The 16,416-nt window shown below is 45.4% G+C and overlaps 2 protein-coding genes across 10 annotated transcripts in view; both read left to right on the top strand.

Annotated features, from left to right (window-relative positions):
* Positions 1-36: 36 nt before the first annotated feature.
* Positions 37-2,149, top strand: crybb3 (crystallin, beta B3). Of its 2 annotated transcripts, XM_034533428.1 has the most exons (6): positions 37-471; positions 786-867; positions 974-1,089; positions 1,208-1,340; positions 1,417-1,559; positions 1,662-2,149. In XM_034533428.1, exons 2-6 carry the CDS (start codon positions 793-795, stop codon positions 1,954-1,956), a joined length of 762 nt encoding a protein of 253 aa, XP_034389319.1. In that variant the 5' UTR covers positions 37-471; positions 786-792; the 3' UTR covers positions 1,957-2,149. The 2 variants fall into 2 exon arrangements, with proteins under 2 accessions (XP_034389319.1, XP_034389318.1); XM_034533427.1 differs by lacking the exon at positions 37-471 and having other exon boundaries at positions 479-867.
* Positions 2,150-2,732: 583 nt separating this feature from the next.
* The window catches only part of cita (citron rho-interacting serine/threonine kinase a), a 32,900-nt gene continuing 19,216 nt past the window's right edge, over positions 2,733-16,416 (top strand). For 6 of the 8 annotated variants that reach the window (XR_004609460.1, XM_034531988.1, XM_034531993.1 and 3 more), the window contains exons 1-16: positions 2,747-2,871; positions 4,421-4,534; positions 4,650-4,791; positions 4,947-5,122; positions 5,594-5,695; positions 7,663-7,805; positions 8,107-8,200; positions 8,284-8,490; positions 8,577-8,730; positions 9,693-9,882; positions 13,132-13,237; positions 13,694-13,837; positions 13,960-14,079; positions 15,383-15,553; positions 16,210-16,263; positions 16,353-16,406. Coding sequence is in view for 7 of the 8 variants with exons in the window: in XM_034531988.1 (XP_034387879.1) it covers positions 4,442-4,534; positions 4,650-4,791; positions 4,947-5,122; positions 5,594-5,695; positions 7,663-7,805; positions 8,107-8,200; positions 8,284-8,490; positions 8,577-8,730; positions 9,693-9,882; positions 13,132-13,237; positions 13,694-13,837; positions 13,960-14,079; positions 15,383-15,553; positions 16,210-16,263; positions 16,353-16,406 (1,950 nt within the window). In the remaining variant the exon portion in view is untranslated. Of the gene's footprint in view, positions 2,962-4,420; positions 4,535-4,649; positions 4,792-4,946; positions 5,123-5,593; positions 5,696-7,662; positions 7,806-8,106; positions 8,201-8,283; positions 8,491-8,576; positions 8,731-9,692; positions 9,883-13,131; positions 13,238-13,693; positions 13,838-13,959; positions 14,080-15,382; positions 15,554-16,209; positions 16,264-16,352; positions 16,407-16,416 lie in introns of all 8 variants that reach the window. The other 2 variants (XM_034531990.1, XM_034531989.1) reach the window with 2 other exon arrangements.

Raw genomic sequence — 16,416 nt, 5'->3', positions numbered from 1 at the left:
ACCTGAATGGATGCACCTCTTTGAATGCTGGATAAAGAGAAAGGTAAAGAAACAACTAAACCACAGGAAACTGTAGAGCAAAGGATCTGGGTGGGGCCAATACTGCTGAGTGAGGCTGATCTGTGTTCATTCTCTTGGCTGGCGGTCGGTGCGTGTTCCCACTATGGGATCAGGATGGCAGCACTGGCAGAGCTGGGCAGCGGGTGCTAGTGTGCCAGGGGGCAGAGCGGCACGCCTATTGAGAAGCAGTGTGATGGACACAATGGGTGTGACAGACTTGCTGCATCAACAGGCTTTTTGCTGCTGTGGCCAGAAATAAACCATAAATACCCCGGCCGGCCTCCAACGACCGCTCGCCAGGCCTCCACACTCACACACGCCCTCACACCGAGACCAGCAGAAGAGACAGGAAAGAAAGGAAGGACACAGAGCGTGGCGTGTACACAGTGCATTGAAGCACAGGCCATCCAGGTAAAAGCTGAGGATCCTCCCTCTCTCCGCCTTTCTACCTGTGCCCTCTTCTGTCTGCATCCAAATGCATGCTTCTTGAGTTCATGTTGTGTGTGCATTATTAATGTATTATTCTTACAAGTGTTGAAATGTCTTGTATTGGATTTTATAGATTTAGATCTGATGCATGGTACCTGTGACCATGTTTTAAAGTTTATTAATGTTAGTTTTAATGCAGTAAACACTATTTGTATCTATAAATTCAACCTAACAGTACAAATCTATCCGATGTGCGTACTTATATCATTTAACAAAGCAATTGCTGCGTTTTGTAGAAGCAAAATGACAGACCAGCAGGGGAACCCAGACCAGCTGCCTGCAGAGAAGGGCCAAGGAGGGACCGGAGCCACATACAAGGTGAACCATCACTGGTGACACAGATGAGTATCTGTGGTAAAAAGACAACACCATGCATCTGGACGGTGCAGATCACACATCAACTAAGTCTCCACCTGTCTTGCAGTTGGCAGTTTTTGAGTTGGAGAACTTTCGCGGAAAGAAGGTGGAGTTGTCTGGTGAATGTAAAGACGTGTTGGAGAAGACGCAGAGAATCGGTTCGGTCATTGTGGAGTCCGGACCGTGAGTCATCCGGTTTGGCTTCATCGAGTTTCAAATACATTCGTTACTGCATCTGCATCCTGTTTTCTAGTGGTGGCCCTTGTTTAGGTGTACTGTGTGCATTTATACGTCCCTTCAGATGGGTGGGGTTTGAGCGTCCAGGGTTTGCAGGAGAGCAGTTTGTGCTGGAGAAAGGAGAGTACCCTCGCTGGAGCACCTGGACCAACTGCCTGAGCAGCTACAGCCTGAGCTCCTTCAGGCCTCTGCACGTGGTCAGTCCCATCAGAGTAATACCAGCAGATATGACATCCAGACTAACGTGCTCAGACCGGTTGCTTTTCTCTCCAGGACAGTGCAGATCACAAGCTGCACCTGTTTGAGAATGCAGGCTTTGAAAGTAGAAAGATGGAGATTGTTGATGATGACGTCCCCAGTCTGTGGGCTCATGGTTTCCAGGACCGCGTCGCCAGTGCCAAGGCTATCAATGGAACGTAAGCTGCAACCGTCCCACTGCTGAATATTATTAATAATGAATGTCGTTGTTTTGTCTTTTAAGGATATGTAACACCCTGCTCTTTCTCTTCCCTCTGAAGGTGGGTGGGATACATGTATCCAGGCTACAGGGGGCGCCAGTATGTGTTGGAGCGTGGAGATTTCAAGCACTGGAACGATTGGGGCGCCTCTGCACCTCAGATCCAGTCCGTCCGACGTGTGCGGGACATGCAGTGGCACAAGAGAGGGTGCTATATTGCTCCTGCTCCTGCCCCTACACCTCCCAATCCCAATCCCAATCCCCCTCCCACTCCTGCTCCTGCTCCTGCTCCTGCTCCCAACCCCACTCCCAATCCTAACCCTGCTCCTAACCCCAAATCCCAAACTCAACCCTAACTTTAACATCAGCACCTCCTGCACCAACTGGAGCAGGCTGAAGGCAGCTGGCCAGTCCCCAGTCTCTCCACTACGCCCACTGTTAGTCTAGAATATTTGACCCTGACATTTTGAAAAACTGTAACTGACCACAACGAAACATGTAAATCTGTTGAAAATAAAGGTTTTGGCCCTGATTTTGGCTATCCGCAAATTATTGCATGTTATTTATTCTTCATAAATGAACACTAGAAAAGTATTTTATTTAGAGTCTTGTGAAGATTCTATGTCTATGAGTCCTGTATGATTGTTTTATCGCTCACACAAGTCTGTTACATTTCATTGAGCATTTTAAATAGTTTTAAATTGATGTGGTGTGAAAGCAGCAGGTATGTGATATATGCAGGTCTGAATGATAAATAAGCACATTTTGACATTATAAATTACTGGAGTACCCCTTTCAAATTAGTGTCATGTGTCCCAAAAAATATATAAATAAAATATAACCAATTAGACGTGGGATTCCTTTTCTACAAAAATGCACAATATGTAAAAAAAATGTAATATTATATATAATAAATATTAAATATATATTAAATTCACTAACTAAACAAAACATTATGAATCGTCTTCGTCATTACTCTCCATCCTAATGGCCATTGTATTCATGTACATTACACATTACCAAAATCCTTTCTTTGTCGTGTTGGAGATTGAACAGCCCGGAAACGGCAACCATTGGTTGAGAGACGCAGCAAGACCCGCCCAGGAGATCCCAGTGATCCAATCACACGCCGCCTTCATTCAGCAAGCGGGAGAGGTGAGCGGCGACCGCGCAAAAATTTAAAAAAGTAAACCGGAAACAACGTCGAGGAGTTGCTCCGTGCAGGTCAATATCTAAGTGTTTCTACACGACATCACCTGCATGGCGGCCCGGTTAGTCTCCGTAGATCGACCGTCAACGCTCGTGTTCGGTAACGAATGAAGCGGACGTTACCGTAGCGCTTCACGTCTCCTATCACCTCGGTCGGTCTGCGGGCTTGCCTTTAAGGATATTATTATATTTATATATCCATTTAAACTACTGGATTTTATTTCTTAAACTGCACCGCAACTTTTATTCAATTTTTTTTTTTAATGTTGTTTTTTAAAATGTTTAACCAAATGTTCTTAATGGTTTTTTAAAATCTTATTTTCGTCTGCTTGATTTTTTAATGGTTTTAAGTTATGTGACGCACTTTGAATCGTGGTTTAAAATAAACGGGCGCTCGGTCGTACCAAGACTCGGTTAACGGGTACCGTGTGTGTCACTCGTGTTAACGGGTACCGTGTCACTCGTGTTAACGGGTACTGTGTGTGTCACTCGTGTTAACGGGTACTGTGTGTGTCACTCGTGTTAACGGGTACCGTGTGTGTCACTCGTGTTAACGGGTACCGTGTGTGTCACTGGTGTTAACGGGTACCGTGTGTGTCACTGGTGTTAACGGGTACCGTGTGTGTCACTCGTGTTACCGGGTACCGTGTGTGTCACTCGTGTTACCGGGTACCGTGTGTGTCACTCGTGTTACCGGGTACCGTGTGTGTCACTCGTGTTACCGGGTACCGTGTGTGTCACTGGTGTTAACGGGTACCGTGTGTGTCACTGGTGTTAACGGGTACCGTGTGTGTCACTCGTGTTAACGGGTACCGTGTGTGTCACTCGTGTTAACGGGTACCGTGTGTGTCACTCGTGTTAACGGCTACCGTGTGTGTCACTCGTGTTAACGGGTACCGTGTGTGTCACTGGTGTTAACGGGTACCGTGTGTGTCACTCGTGTTAACGGGTACCGTGTGTGTCACTCGTGTTACCGGGTACCGTGTGTGTCACTCGTGTTACCGGGTACCGTGTTTCCGGGTGCCGTGTCACTCATGTTACCGGGAACCGTGTCACTCGTGTTAACGGGTACTGTGTGTGTCACTCGTGTTACCGGGTACCGTGTTACCGGGAACCGTGTTACCGGGTACCTTGTGTGTCACTCGTGTTAACGGGTACCGTGTGTGTCACTCGTGTTACCGGGTACCGTGTGTGTCACTCGTGTTACCGGGTACCGTGTGTGTCACTCGTGTTACCGGGTACCGTGTGTGTCACTCTTGTTAACGGGTACCGTGTGTGTCACTCTTGTTACCGGGTACCGTGTGTGTCACTCGTGTTACCGGGTACCGTGTGTGTCACTCGTGTTACCGGGTACCGTGTGTTACCGTGTACCGTGTGTGTCACTCGTGTTACCGTGTACCGTGTGTGTCACTCGTGTTACCGGGTACCGTGTGTGTCACTCGTGTTACCGGGTATCGTGTGTGTCACTCGTGTTAACGGGTACCGTGTGTGTCACTCGTGTTAACGGGTATCGTGTGTGTCACTCGTGTTAACGGGTACCGTGTGTGTCACTCGTGTTAACGGGTACCGTGTGTGTCACTTGTGTTAACGGGTACCGTGTGTGTCACTCAGGTTATCTGTTGTAAAGACGCCATGTTGAAGTTCAAATACGTGAGTCAGGGAAGCCTGCACACCTCTGCGGACCCCATCACGAGCCGCAGCTCGCGACTTAACCAGGTGTTTCAGGTAAAGTTATGGATGTCATTAAACCCTTTGCACTGTATTATGAAACCAGTCTCCCTAACTGTCAGAAGCGTGCGTGTGTGTGTGTGTGTGTGTGTGTGTGTGTGTGTGTGTCCAGGGCCGTGTCAGCCTGTATGGGCAGCAGGGAGGCTGTGCTTTAGGTCGGGAAGAGCTTCTGGAGGCTCTCCTCCTGCTGTATGAAGAGTGCATCTCCCCAGAGCTCATGAAGATACACCATGTGGCACATTTTGTCAAGAAGTGTAAGCGTACATTTTGCACAGTGTGTAGGTTTTGTTGAGGCCGAGTCAGTGTTGTTTATTTTTTGTGTGGTAAACTTACAATCTTACATCCTAAAAGTAAGTTCACTTAATTCCTCAGAAACAATGGTTAACACATCTGTGTGTTTGTGAAACAGTTTCTGAAGTGGTCTCAGAACTACGGGCCATGCAGCCGGGTCCTCAGGACTTCGAGCTGCGTGCGGTGGTGGGTCGCGGTCGCTTTGGCCAAGTCCAAGTAGTCCGGGAGAAGGCCACCGGGGATGTCTGTGCACTCAAAGTCATGGACAAGACAGTTTTACGCGCTCAAGAAAATGTGAGTAACTGCTGTAAAAGAGTGAAGAGAACATGCTTTTTACTGATGCAAAGATGCAAACTATCTTTTGCTCTGTCTGGGTGCTTTGTTATCAACATTGCAGTCTGAGAAATGTCCACTGGAGTGTGCTGTAGGGTTGAAAGCCACATAACACATCTCACAGCTGTGCTCTGGCATGTGACTTATAGAATAGATCTTAGAGTTTTACATGAGTGGTGACAGGAAAAATGCAACACATAAAAATGATGCCCTACTTAACAAACTAGCATGTATTGTTATTGTCAACATGTTTGATATGTGAATCAAGGTCTCCGGCCACGGTTTATTTAAGATATCTTACATTTAAGCCCTAATGGAGGTCTTAAAGGAGTTCATTTGATTGATTCACTACTTGCATGAACAATTTGTGCTGCACTGCTGTTCTATTTATTTAATGTATTTTACGCTGAAGGCCTTTTTTATTCTTCTCAGGTGGGTTTTCACGAGGAGGAGCGGAGGGTCTTGGCTCTGAACAGCAGTCCCTGGATCCCTCAGCTTCTCTACGCCTTCCAGGATAAAGAACACGTCTATCTGGTGAGGCTGCAGAAGAAGGTTTTAAGGGTCCTTTGCAACCTGTCGTAAGCCAAAGGGGAGTAATTGGGTCATAAACATGCCAGGCAAATGGCACACACTACGTAGTACTTGGTGGGTGTATTATACATTTTAATACCCCAGCTCATAACGGGCCTTTAGGTTGTCGTGTAGGTCTGAAGGTGCTGCAGTTAGTAACTGAAGTATACTGTTTTATCTCAAGATTGGTGTCTTTTCTGAAGGAACTCTTTGCATTAAACTGGACCAGACGTGGTGCAATGGTCGCCGTTCCCAAAGAAAATACTAATTTAATGTGCTGTTAAGGTTTTAAAGTGTTTGTCGTGGAAGATTTAATTAATAATCATATTTTCTACGTGTGGTCCCAATACACAAAAAGTAACATATTATAAAGGCGGTTGTTTTTAGATTGAGTTGTTGCTTGATTCACTTTAATCTTTAATGGTATTCATTTAACTGAGCTAAAGCCCTCGTAGTATAATGTTATTTGGGTTGTCATTAATATTGGTGGATAGTTACTTGTAGTTCAAAAAGAGCTCAAATGTGAATCTACAACCTTGTGTTTTTATTTTTATTCCTATACGTGCTTAATGCCCAGAGTGCAACACAGATTATTTTCTTTACATAAAGCTGTGTACATAAAAACTATATTGGAACGCGTCATGTTAGAAATGTTCCTTCACAGCTGTGGTTTCCAGAACGTGGTGGAAGATCAGTCAGAATAGTGCATGAGCTGCAACAGGAAGGGATCTGAATTGAGCTCTGAAAGGAACAACTTGTATGTCGAAGAAATGCTTTGAAGCCTCTGAAAAAAAAACATCAGCTTCCAGTAACTTCCTGGTTGTTGCGTTATCGTGTCGGCCTGCAGTCTGACGAACGGGATGTCCAGGAGTCCCCAGGGACCGGACCTCCGAGGTGCTGCAGGCCTTTGGCTGCTGTTATGTAAATGTGATTACAATTTGAACAACGTCACGTTCAAGAACCTGCAACTGTTAAAAATGTGACATGTTTCCCCCGAAGCTTCCTGTGAAACACTCTGCACTTAAGGGGGATGGATTGACTAGTGATCGTCTTCCTTGACGCTAGTTAAGGAGGTAACCAGGCACATTTTCCAAATTGTTAGTGTCCTTCTAATCTTCTGCAGTGTGATCGTCCTCCTCAGAGAGAGCAGTGTGAGCATCGTGAAGGCTGATAACCTCACAGGGGATCTATATTTCCTCTGATGACCTGCAGGAATAAAGCCTTTCCTGTCGCTCGCCCTCTCCTTACACCTTCCTTCATGCCCCCTGCTCCCTAACCGAGCATGGATGAAAATACAAAGCATCCATCTTTATCTGTGTGTCAGAGAGGCACCCGGTCTCCCTGTTGCTAGGTAACACTGGAGAATGCTCCCGTTCATTCAGACTGGCCGGCCATTCATGCACCAGGGGCTCTGGCTTGTTGTGGCTGCACCACACAGCACCAATCAGCCTTTCATCTCAGGATGCAGATGACATGGAGAAAGAACTTGAGTCCAATGTGACCAGGTTGATCTGTGTTTCCAAACTATATGTATGTACAGTATGTATGTATATGTGTAAAACATGTCTTGTTTTCGCCCGTGATCACAGACACACAAGGATGTTGTTGTTGCTGTATTTCTGGCGGTCGAGGACCGATCCTTTGACTGCAGTATCACAAATATATCTGCAATAGTATTCAGAGTTAGGTAACTGAATCCATAATGAAGAGAACCGTCCTATAAGCTCGAGCCGAAATAGAGCTTTGATGTCAGCTCCAACACATGTGGCCCGACACGTGTTGCCTTGTTTTTATTTCTAAATATAGACCTCTTTGTGAGTCATTCATAAATGTTTCAACAGTGGGTTTGTGATAGCTGCTCATGTTAATCGTATTCAAACTGCCATAGTTTTATACTGCCAGTTAATGACTGCATACGAATGTGTCTTCAGGCAATGGAGTACTTGCCAGGCGGTGACCTGATGTCCCTGCTAAACCGATACGAGGACCAGTTCGATGAGCCCATGGCTCAGTTCTATTTGGCTGAACTGGTCGAGGCCATTCATGCTGTCCACCAGCTGGGATATGTCCACAGGTGAGATTCCAGCCACTGGATTCAACCTTTCATGGATGAAGACTCTGCGTTTCATGGCTTTGAGGAAGCATATGGTTGAAGAAAGGGTCTCACCCGTACTCGTAGATCCTCGCTAGTCATAAACTGGACATGAGAAATGTAGCATTGTAATTTAACCTGCAGCACTCGGTGTAATGTTTCGCAACACAAAAACATTGCTACAGTTTACAAATTTATTTAATTACCATCAGAGGGAGACTCATTACAGTAATCTGTGCTCTGTGAAAGCAGTTTTAAATCCCTTCAAACTGTCCACTTGCAGAGACGTGAAACCAGAAAACGTCCTCATCGATCGGACCGGTCACATCAAGCTGGCGGACTTTGGCGCCGCTGCCAGGCTGACTGCAACTAAAAAGGTAAGAAGGTCACAGTCTGCTCGACGTGTTGACGTTTGGATGCTCGACGGGGACGTCATCGTTTCTCACTGATGCGTTTCCAGGTGTTGGTTCCCACAGTATCGGTTGGGACCCAGGACTTCCTGTCCCCAGAGGTCCTGGCAGCCATGAACGACGGCTCTCAAGGGACCTACGGGGTCGAGTGCGACTGGTGGTCCCTCGGGGTCATGGCGTATGAGATGATCTACGCCAGGTCTCCTTTCACAGGGGATACTTCCACCAAGACGGTTCACAACATCCTGAACTTTCAGGTACATCTCGGTCACTGGTTGACCTGTAATGGTCTGGTCAGTCTCGGCATAACGTCATAGATTCTCGTCCATGTTTCTGCCTCTAGTGTTTCCTTAAGTTTCCGGAGGAGCCGCGGGCCAGTAAGCCGTTTGTGGACCTGCTGCAGAGCCTGCTCTGTGGAGCCGGAGAGCGACTGGGTTTCCAGGGACTCCGCTGCCACCCCTTCTTCTCCAGCGTAGACTGGAACCACATAAGACACGGTGAGGACATTCCTCTCACTCAACACTCCTCTTCAGCAGCAACGCTCTATTTAGCTCCAAATGACACGCTGGACAGATGATATATTACTAGTTGTCAAATGTTAATGTTTATTATATACACAAGTGTACTGTGTGCGTGTGGTCGCACAACAAACAACCACTGCGTTGCCAGTGTTGTCGTTGGTAGTGAAGTGATGAGATGCTGTGTGCCGCTGGCAGCTGGCCAGATCTTAGAGTAGAATGGGAGGAAGCGGACAGTAAAGGTGTGTGTCTGTGTGTCTGCACCAAATGACAGTTTGACATTTCACCTGACCAGCTTTGTGAAAACACTCCCATAACGTCCTCACACACACGCAGGTGTAGCTGCATCAAGTGTGTATTGAACTCGTGTCTCGGGTGAATAAATCCTCCGTTTTCTGGTTCTGGAGCGTTTATCAAACATTGCGATGCTTGTCCGTTCCTCTCAGCTGTTTTATAATATTCATATCAACACTGAATATTAATGACGAGTGTTCAAAATCCTCCTGGTTATCAGCAGACTGTGTTAAAGATTTATTTATATCTATCTTTTTTTTATTGATTTATTTGAGTAATAGATATCAAATAAAATATAATCATACATTGTATAAAAAAAATATGTTGTTTTATTGTTGATTGGACATGGCTGGAGCTTTATGCTTCAGCTCCAGCTGATTAGCTTGCTCTGCTGCAGTGAGGGAGAGCGAGAGAGAGAGTATGAGAGGGAGGGACAGACAGAGGCAGCATGTGCATCAACGCGCGACTTACCGCATTCTAGGCTCCCACAGCTCCGGTTCTCCTCCCTTCCTTTCTCCCCTTTCTCCTCTTTGTGTTTTTTTTATTTGTAGCATTTATTTAGTACTACTTTGTTCATCGCTGCTTCCTCCTTCTTCTGTGCCCCCCCCCCTCCCTTGCCCTCTCTCACTCCATCCTTTCTCCTGCAGTTCTCCCGCCTTTCGTTCCCGCGTTGCACGCTGAAGATGACACCTCTAATTTTGAGGAGCCGGAGCAGGCAGCCCCCCGGCCAGCCTCGGCAGCCCAGAGAGGAGCGCTGCCAGCGGGCTTCCAGGGCCAGGATCTCCCCTTTCTAGGATGGTTCTTCAGCAGAGCGTTGACAACATTGGCCAAAACTGAGTAAGTGCTCCCTGTTTACTTGGCATTGTTTGGCTTTTTCTTACAAAGAGAACCCTCTTGTTCCTGTAGTCAATGCAGAGACCTCCTGCATACCTCTCTAACACACCTTTGTTGGTTCAAGACCCCGTGCAACCCTTTGGCTGCTGGTCTGAGGGGGAACTCGTTCCATAGACCAGGTAGCCTCGTTTCAGGCGCCCTGGGCAGTTGGTGTTGTGTCCCCGTCGTTAGCGTTATGCCTGTTGGGTTTGGCAGTATGCTGTTTCAGACGAGGGGGGGGAGAGGGACCCCACGGTTCTGGTTTCTGTGCTTCTGTGCTTCGGGGTTGCACCCAGTTGATTCGATGCATGGATGGATCACATGAATGGACCGGAGGATGTGAGCTGCGTTATGCTGCCATTGGGACTGATTGGTATGCGGCTGAGCGTGTCACTGAGGTTGGCTGAGAGACCCCAGACGTGCACTCCCACCCTCGCTGCTGTTGTTGTGCTTTCTCTGTTACTGTGCAGCATATGAGGCTTCTGACCTGTTCACAGCTTTGGGACTAATTATCCCCGATGGTGTTTGGCTTCCTAACCTCTGATGATAATGAAAGGGGAGGGGCTTCTGTTGCGTCGCCCCGTGGTGCTCTCCCAGGTTAATGGTCCTGGAGACTGCGGCTCATGACAGCGGCAGCAGAAAGGGAAGAGAAGGCGTGAGCAGATTAGACGGGGAAAGGGATGAGAGAATCTATTTCTATGGTTACTACCAGGATGTGTTTCCCCACCCCCATCTTTACCCGTCTCATCGCCTCCCCTTATTTTCTCCCTCTCCTAATGTCTCTGTCCCTTGCTGTCATCCGTTCATGGGTTTTAACTGAAGCCGGTCCTTTTCTTTGCTGCACTTGATTAAGAGGAGCTCATAAAATGCGTGTGTGTGTGTGTTTGTGCATCCACACACATTCTTCTTCGCAATGCCAAAACGGAATGAGAAATGAACCCAGAGTCGAGCATTATGACATGATAATGCATTTCAGGGGATGCTGCTATTCTTTTTGTTTCCTTCTGTGTGAACTTGTCCGTCTGACTCATTAGTCAAACAATAAGATCCCTTTAACAGCTTGCCTCAGATCTGTGGAAGGTGGCTTTAATATAGGCTCATAAATGCCTTTTTTGGGGAATATAGGACAATTCTGTGGCTTTTTGTAAATAATATTCAATGTATTTCACAAGCTTTGAGTCAGATGGTCATTCAACACTCAAGAGCAGGACCGACTGACTGGACCGCCATGCATGGTCACTGCCAGATGGCCATGAGGTGGATATTCATAGTCCCCAGAGGATGAGTCCTAATTATTCAAGTGACTTTTCCTCAGCAGAATCTAACGACCCGATTCTGAAGAAATGTGAGGAGGATATTCCTGGTTCTTTATGTCTTGCCCCCATCAGACCAAAATATCCACTCGGACAAAAGAAACTAAATGTTGTGAAAATTACTGAGCCCATTTCTGCTCCTCAGCAGATTAATCCCTGTTGTTATAGTTGTCACATTTCGTGCTTTACTGCATATAATTTCACATGTTGTCAGTGTGGAATGTTGACAAGTATACCTTTGCGCACAGCAAAAAAAAGACAAGAATATATAGTTTAGTTCCAGTAACCTGTCACATGTGAGATGGAGAATTAAAAAGTCTGATTATTACAGATACCTTTGGACCAGAACAAGCTTGAGCAAACCGTATTATTAATAATAAAGCAAAGTTCTTCTCGTAGAGCTGTGCCGGCTGGGCCTTCATGTCCCATGATGCATTGGGAGCTATTCGCGATCTGAGGGTTCTCTCCAGCCGAATCCTCTTGCATGGTGACAACAAGGAAGTTCTCTTGTCGAGCAGCGCGTGGGACACCTGGTTTTCTGGAGATGGAGACGAGAACTGCGAGCTGTCAGAAATCGACGCAGGAAGCATCCGACCGCCATCTCGGCTCTCTCGGCGATACAGACCGCAACCGACGACATTTACCATCAACATTGATCGGACCCCAAATAAGACCGTACATTCACCCTGAAGCGTACTGATCGACTGCCTTCAGTCTACTGGGGTCACCATCTGCAGTATGATGGTTTAGTTCACGTGTTCAACAACGTGTTTTGTGTGTTAAAGAACACAATTTAAATAACACATTACAGTCAGCGGTCATTTGTCCACTTTAAATGTCTGAAACCCAACTTGTGCAGGATTATGTGTGTTTGCATTTCCGTCCGTGTGTGTGCATGGCTGCGTTAATGTGAGTTTTTGGGATCTTTACTTGGATTCTGTTTGAGTCTCTCTCTTTGATTCTCTTCAGTAATGCCGTCTGCACCGGCTCCTCATTTATTTTCCTCCAGAGACAACGACCAGATCCCTCTGCTCGGGGAAGAGTGGCTTCTCTCTTGTGAAAGCGTTTATTTTAGATTTTTCCTGCGTGATGTTTACAGCAGTAAATATGACCCATGCTTCCATGAAAACATTATTGATATTTGCTCCAATTTTCAATTTAAAGCATAACAAGCAACCTGCCAACACTGTTGGAAGGGAAGAAGATGTCCATCCATCCTCACCGAGTTAGAATCCAGCATATAGTTAAGAGAGAGGAAGAACAGATCGATAATAAAATAAAACAACTTAAATCCCTAGCTGAGGATGTTTAAATTGCCATATTATCTGTACAGTAGCCCCCGAAACGACTCAGCGAAGCACTAGAAGCTTTATGAATTTTGATGTCCAGCATACATTTTTAATTGGCAATAGATTCAGCTTTCTGGAACGCTTTCTCGTTTAATGTGGAGTCCCGTGTGTGTGGAGCAAAATGTGTGTCTGTGCATGTTTCTGTATATACTCTCTATATTGTATACTCTCTATATTGTGTGTCGAAGGAAGCAGTGCTTGCTTTGGTGATTATTTTTAACGCTGTGACTCAGTCTGAGTCAATTCTGTTAAAGATCCTCTGCTGGATTCATGAGCTCATTCATTTATTTAGAGGACTTCTATTCACGGTGGAATTTTTCTCTCCTCTGAAAAAAAAAAAAAATTAATCAACTGAGCTCTAACTTATTCCCAAACAATAGAAACAAAATCGGACCTTCCATAAACAAGAGGAATGAGTGCATTGGACTCTACGGCGCTCTAAGAGCGGAGTCTCATTATTCTGTCAAACACACTCAGGTCCAAACACAGGCAGGTAGTGCTTGTGTTTGGCATAAATGGTACTAAAGAACATATGATGTTGTTGTTTTCAGGTCAGTGTCTGCAGGCCTCAACTCTCCTGCTAAGACCAACTCTATGGAAAAGAAACTGCATCTTAAAAGCAGAGATTTACAAGAAACTCAAGACAAATGTCACAAGGTGAGTGTCTTGATTCATCCTTTTCCTTTCATGCTTCTATTCACGTTTCAGTATTTCATGACAAACAAATCATTGATACTTTAATACGCAAGAGCAGCTCCACCTGGCATGACGGAGATGATTAGAGTAAGACCACTGTTGGCTGACTGGAAACTAGGAAATTGTATTTTTTGTATTTCCATATTGTTGCACAGAAAACATTAAATCGTGGGTTTTTATTACCAGCCGTTCTGTGTTTATTCTGGCTTAAAACCGATCAACAGGCTCTGGTGCTGCTGTAATTTGCCAAGTTAATCATTTGTGGAGCATTCCTGGTCATCAAAACCTATGGTTGATGAACTCCTGGTCACTGTACGATTCTGCGGCATTTCAGCCATCAACAATAACCGTTTAATAAAAGCTGTGAGTTGTCGACCTTCTGAAAGTGGTAATTGTGCTGTTCTCCGGTGGATTCAGATGGAGCAAGAGATCTCCAGGTTCCAGCGTAAGATGACTGACCTGGAGTCAGTGCTCCAGCAGAAGGATGTGGAGCTGAAGGCCTCCGAGACTCAGAGGACCATCCTGGAGCAAGACCTCGCCACCTACATTACGGAGTGCAGCGTGAGTCCTCGTAACGACCACCGTGTGAAGAAATGCTTGAACGTAATGATGCTGGAACACGAGCTGCGTGTCGGTGTTGATCTGACCCAACGGCAGCCATTAGCTTGTGTGTTTGTTTGCAGAGCCTGAAGCGGAGCCTGGAGGAGGCCCGTGTGGAGGTCTCCAGAGAGGATGACAAGGCCCTACAGCTGCTGCACGACATCCGCGAACAGAGCGACAAGCTGCAGGAAATTAAAGAGCAAGTATGTAAATCTTCTCATTCGAGCAAACCTCATCGCCATAACGACGCGCTGCAGATGGAGGTTTTCTTTATTGACACTTCGAGGTGTTCGTACTCCATCCACTGAGCCACGGTGGTGTTTGAGCAGATGCTTCTACTCTGTACTATCATGGATGGCTCCTCATGTAGGGCTTCCCCTCGGAGGACTCTCCCGACCTCCACACTCATAGAGGTCATCCCTGCAGATGGCATCCCATCATTACGCCAGAGGTTCTCCCACCCTCCTCCCAGGGGAACCACACGTTCTCTTTCCTTTTTCCACCATTCAAATAAAAATTGATGGTGACCCTTTTTGACTCATTTCTATAATGCATTATAACATACTTATTATGCATTATATATATTATGCATGCATCTTATCTTATAGCTTTTAGAACTGTATAATTATAGTTATAAGCACTCTTAAATATGTATAATGCTTTATAACAATAATCATAACGCACTATAATACACATAAACATAAACAGTCAGTTTCTATAGATCATGGCACAAAGAACCCGCGTCAGCAGATCTGTGGAGGACATCTTTGTTGCCCTTTCTAGGAGCTGAGTTCAGGCTGCTGTTGTATCGTATCTTAAACATAAAAAGCTGCTTTTACAAAGTATAAATGCACCAGCAAATGTATTTAAGAAAACCCCTCTGCAACGCCATGGCCTAAAATTTAAAGAGTAGTGCAATCTTGTTCCCTCATCTCCTCGTCAGAAGTTCAAACTAAGCAGATTTCCTTTATTGAAAAACACATATTTTTCGACTATACCTTGAATAGGGAAGGTAGAGCCGTAGTAGCACTCTAGTAGCACTTAAATGTCCCTTACCGATAGCACTTTGTAGTTTAGCACTTTAGTAGCACTTAAATGTCTCTTACTGATAGCACTCTGTAGTTTGATGTTATTGAAGAAATTGTACTTGCTTGATTCTTGTTGTTCTGAGTTTGGACTCATGGTTTAATGCACTTATTGTAAGTCGCTTTGGATAAAAGCGTCAGCTAAATGACATGTAATGTAATGAGGAAGGAAGAATGTCAAAACAACAAAGTCTTGTCACTTGGATGCCAACACTTGAACAGAATGAGTGTGATCGTCACAGCATGAAGTCTCACAGCATTAATCATTGTCACAATTCAATCAGCTGTTCAATACACAACGTGTGTGTTGCATGAAGGTGCACGATGAGGCATCATAGTGGTGCTTAACGTGATGCAACTTGACCTCTGGAAGGTGGTTTATTTTCCTGGTTGGTGACCCGTGTGCCATGTGGTGCCTCAGGAGTACCATGCTCAGCTGGAGGAGATGCAGGTCACCGTCCGGCAGCTGGAGGAGGACCTGTCGGCCGCCCGGCGCCGCAGCGACCTCTACGAGTCCGAACTCAGAGACTCCAGGCAGACGAGTGAGGAGCTCAAGAGGAAAGCTGTGGAATACCAGCAGAGAATCCAGAAGGTACGTTTGCACCGGAGATGCTGCTGAGATCATATGATGCAAACGGGCGTCAAGTTGTCTATGAAACACAAAAGAAATCTAAAGTACACAATATTGTGTTTCTTTCCAACATTAAGTTAGCGACAAACGGCGAGATAATTCATTCATATTTTATATGAAACTATAAAAAGAGCCTCAACTGTGCATTATACTGCACTCCAATGAGGAAAATACGTAATATAAGCTGGTCTTTTTTATTTCATTAATTTTCCTTTTGATTAAAGCCAAGCTTATGGAGGCCGAGCACATGATCTGCAAAGCCTGTATATGATTGTTTTGTAGCGTAAACGTGATGCCATCAATCCAGCATTATTGAATATAAAGATAGACAGATGGACTTAAAGGACAAATATATTTTTTGTAAGATACATTACATGTGATGCTACACTACTAAATTAAACTAATTAAAAATGTGACTTTCAGACCAGAAATCAAAACTTAACTAAACTTAACGTGCAACGGATCAAAGCCACTGATTTACACTCGAAAGCAAACTCAAGATGATGATGATCCTTCAGGAGCTCATTTATGGGGAAACTGCTGCTGCAACCACCAGAAAGTGGATGGATTGTAATCTTTTGGCCCGGCCTCCTCTATCTCTATCTTTTGTTCTTCAGGCTAAAGAGCAGGGGAAGGCCGACGTGGAGGAGCTTCTCTCCAAACTAGAGAAGGTAACTATAGAGGCCTTTCAGATTGATCTTCATACTTATTATTTATGGCTGCTGTTACCATAAAAGTTCACTGTGCTTTGTTTCTTCAGACCAATTCTGAGCAGCAGGTGAAAATCCAGGAGCTCCAAGACAAACTGTCCAAGGTAAATTAAT

The sequence above is a fragment of the Cyclopterus lumpus genome, chromosome 5, assembly GCF_009769545.1.
Source record: "Cyclopterus lumpus isolate fCycLum1 chromosome 5, fCycLum1.pri, whole genome shotgun sequence".
Lineage (NCBI taxonomy): Eukaryota > Metazoa > Chordata > Actinopteri > Perciformes > Cyclopteridae > Cyclopterus > Cyclopterus lumpus.
This window is presented reverse-complemented; position numbering and strand designations above follow the sequence as displayed.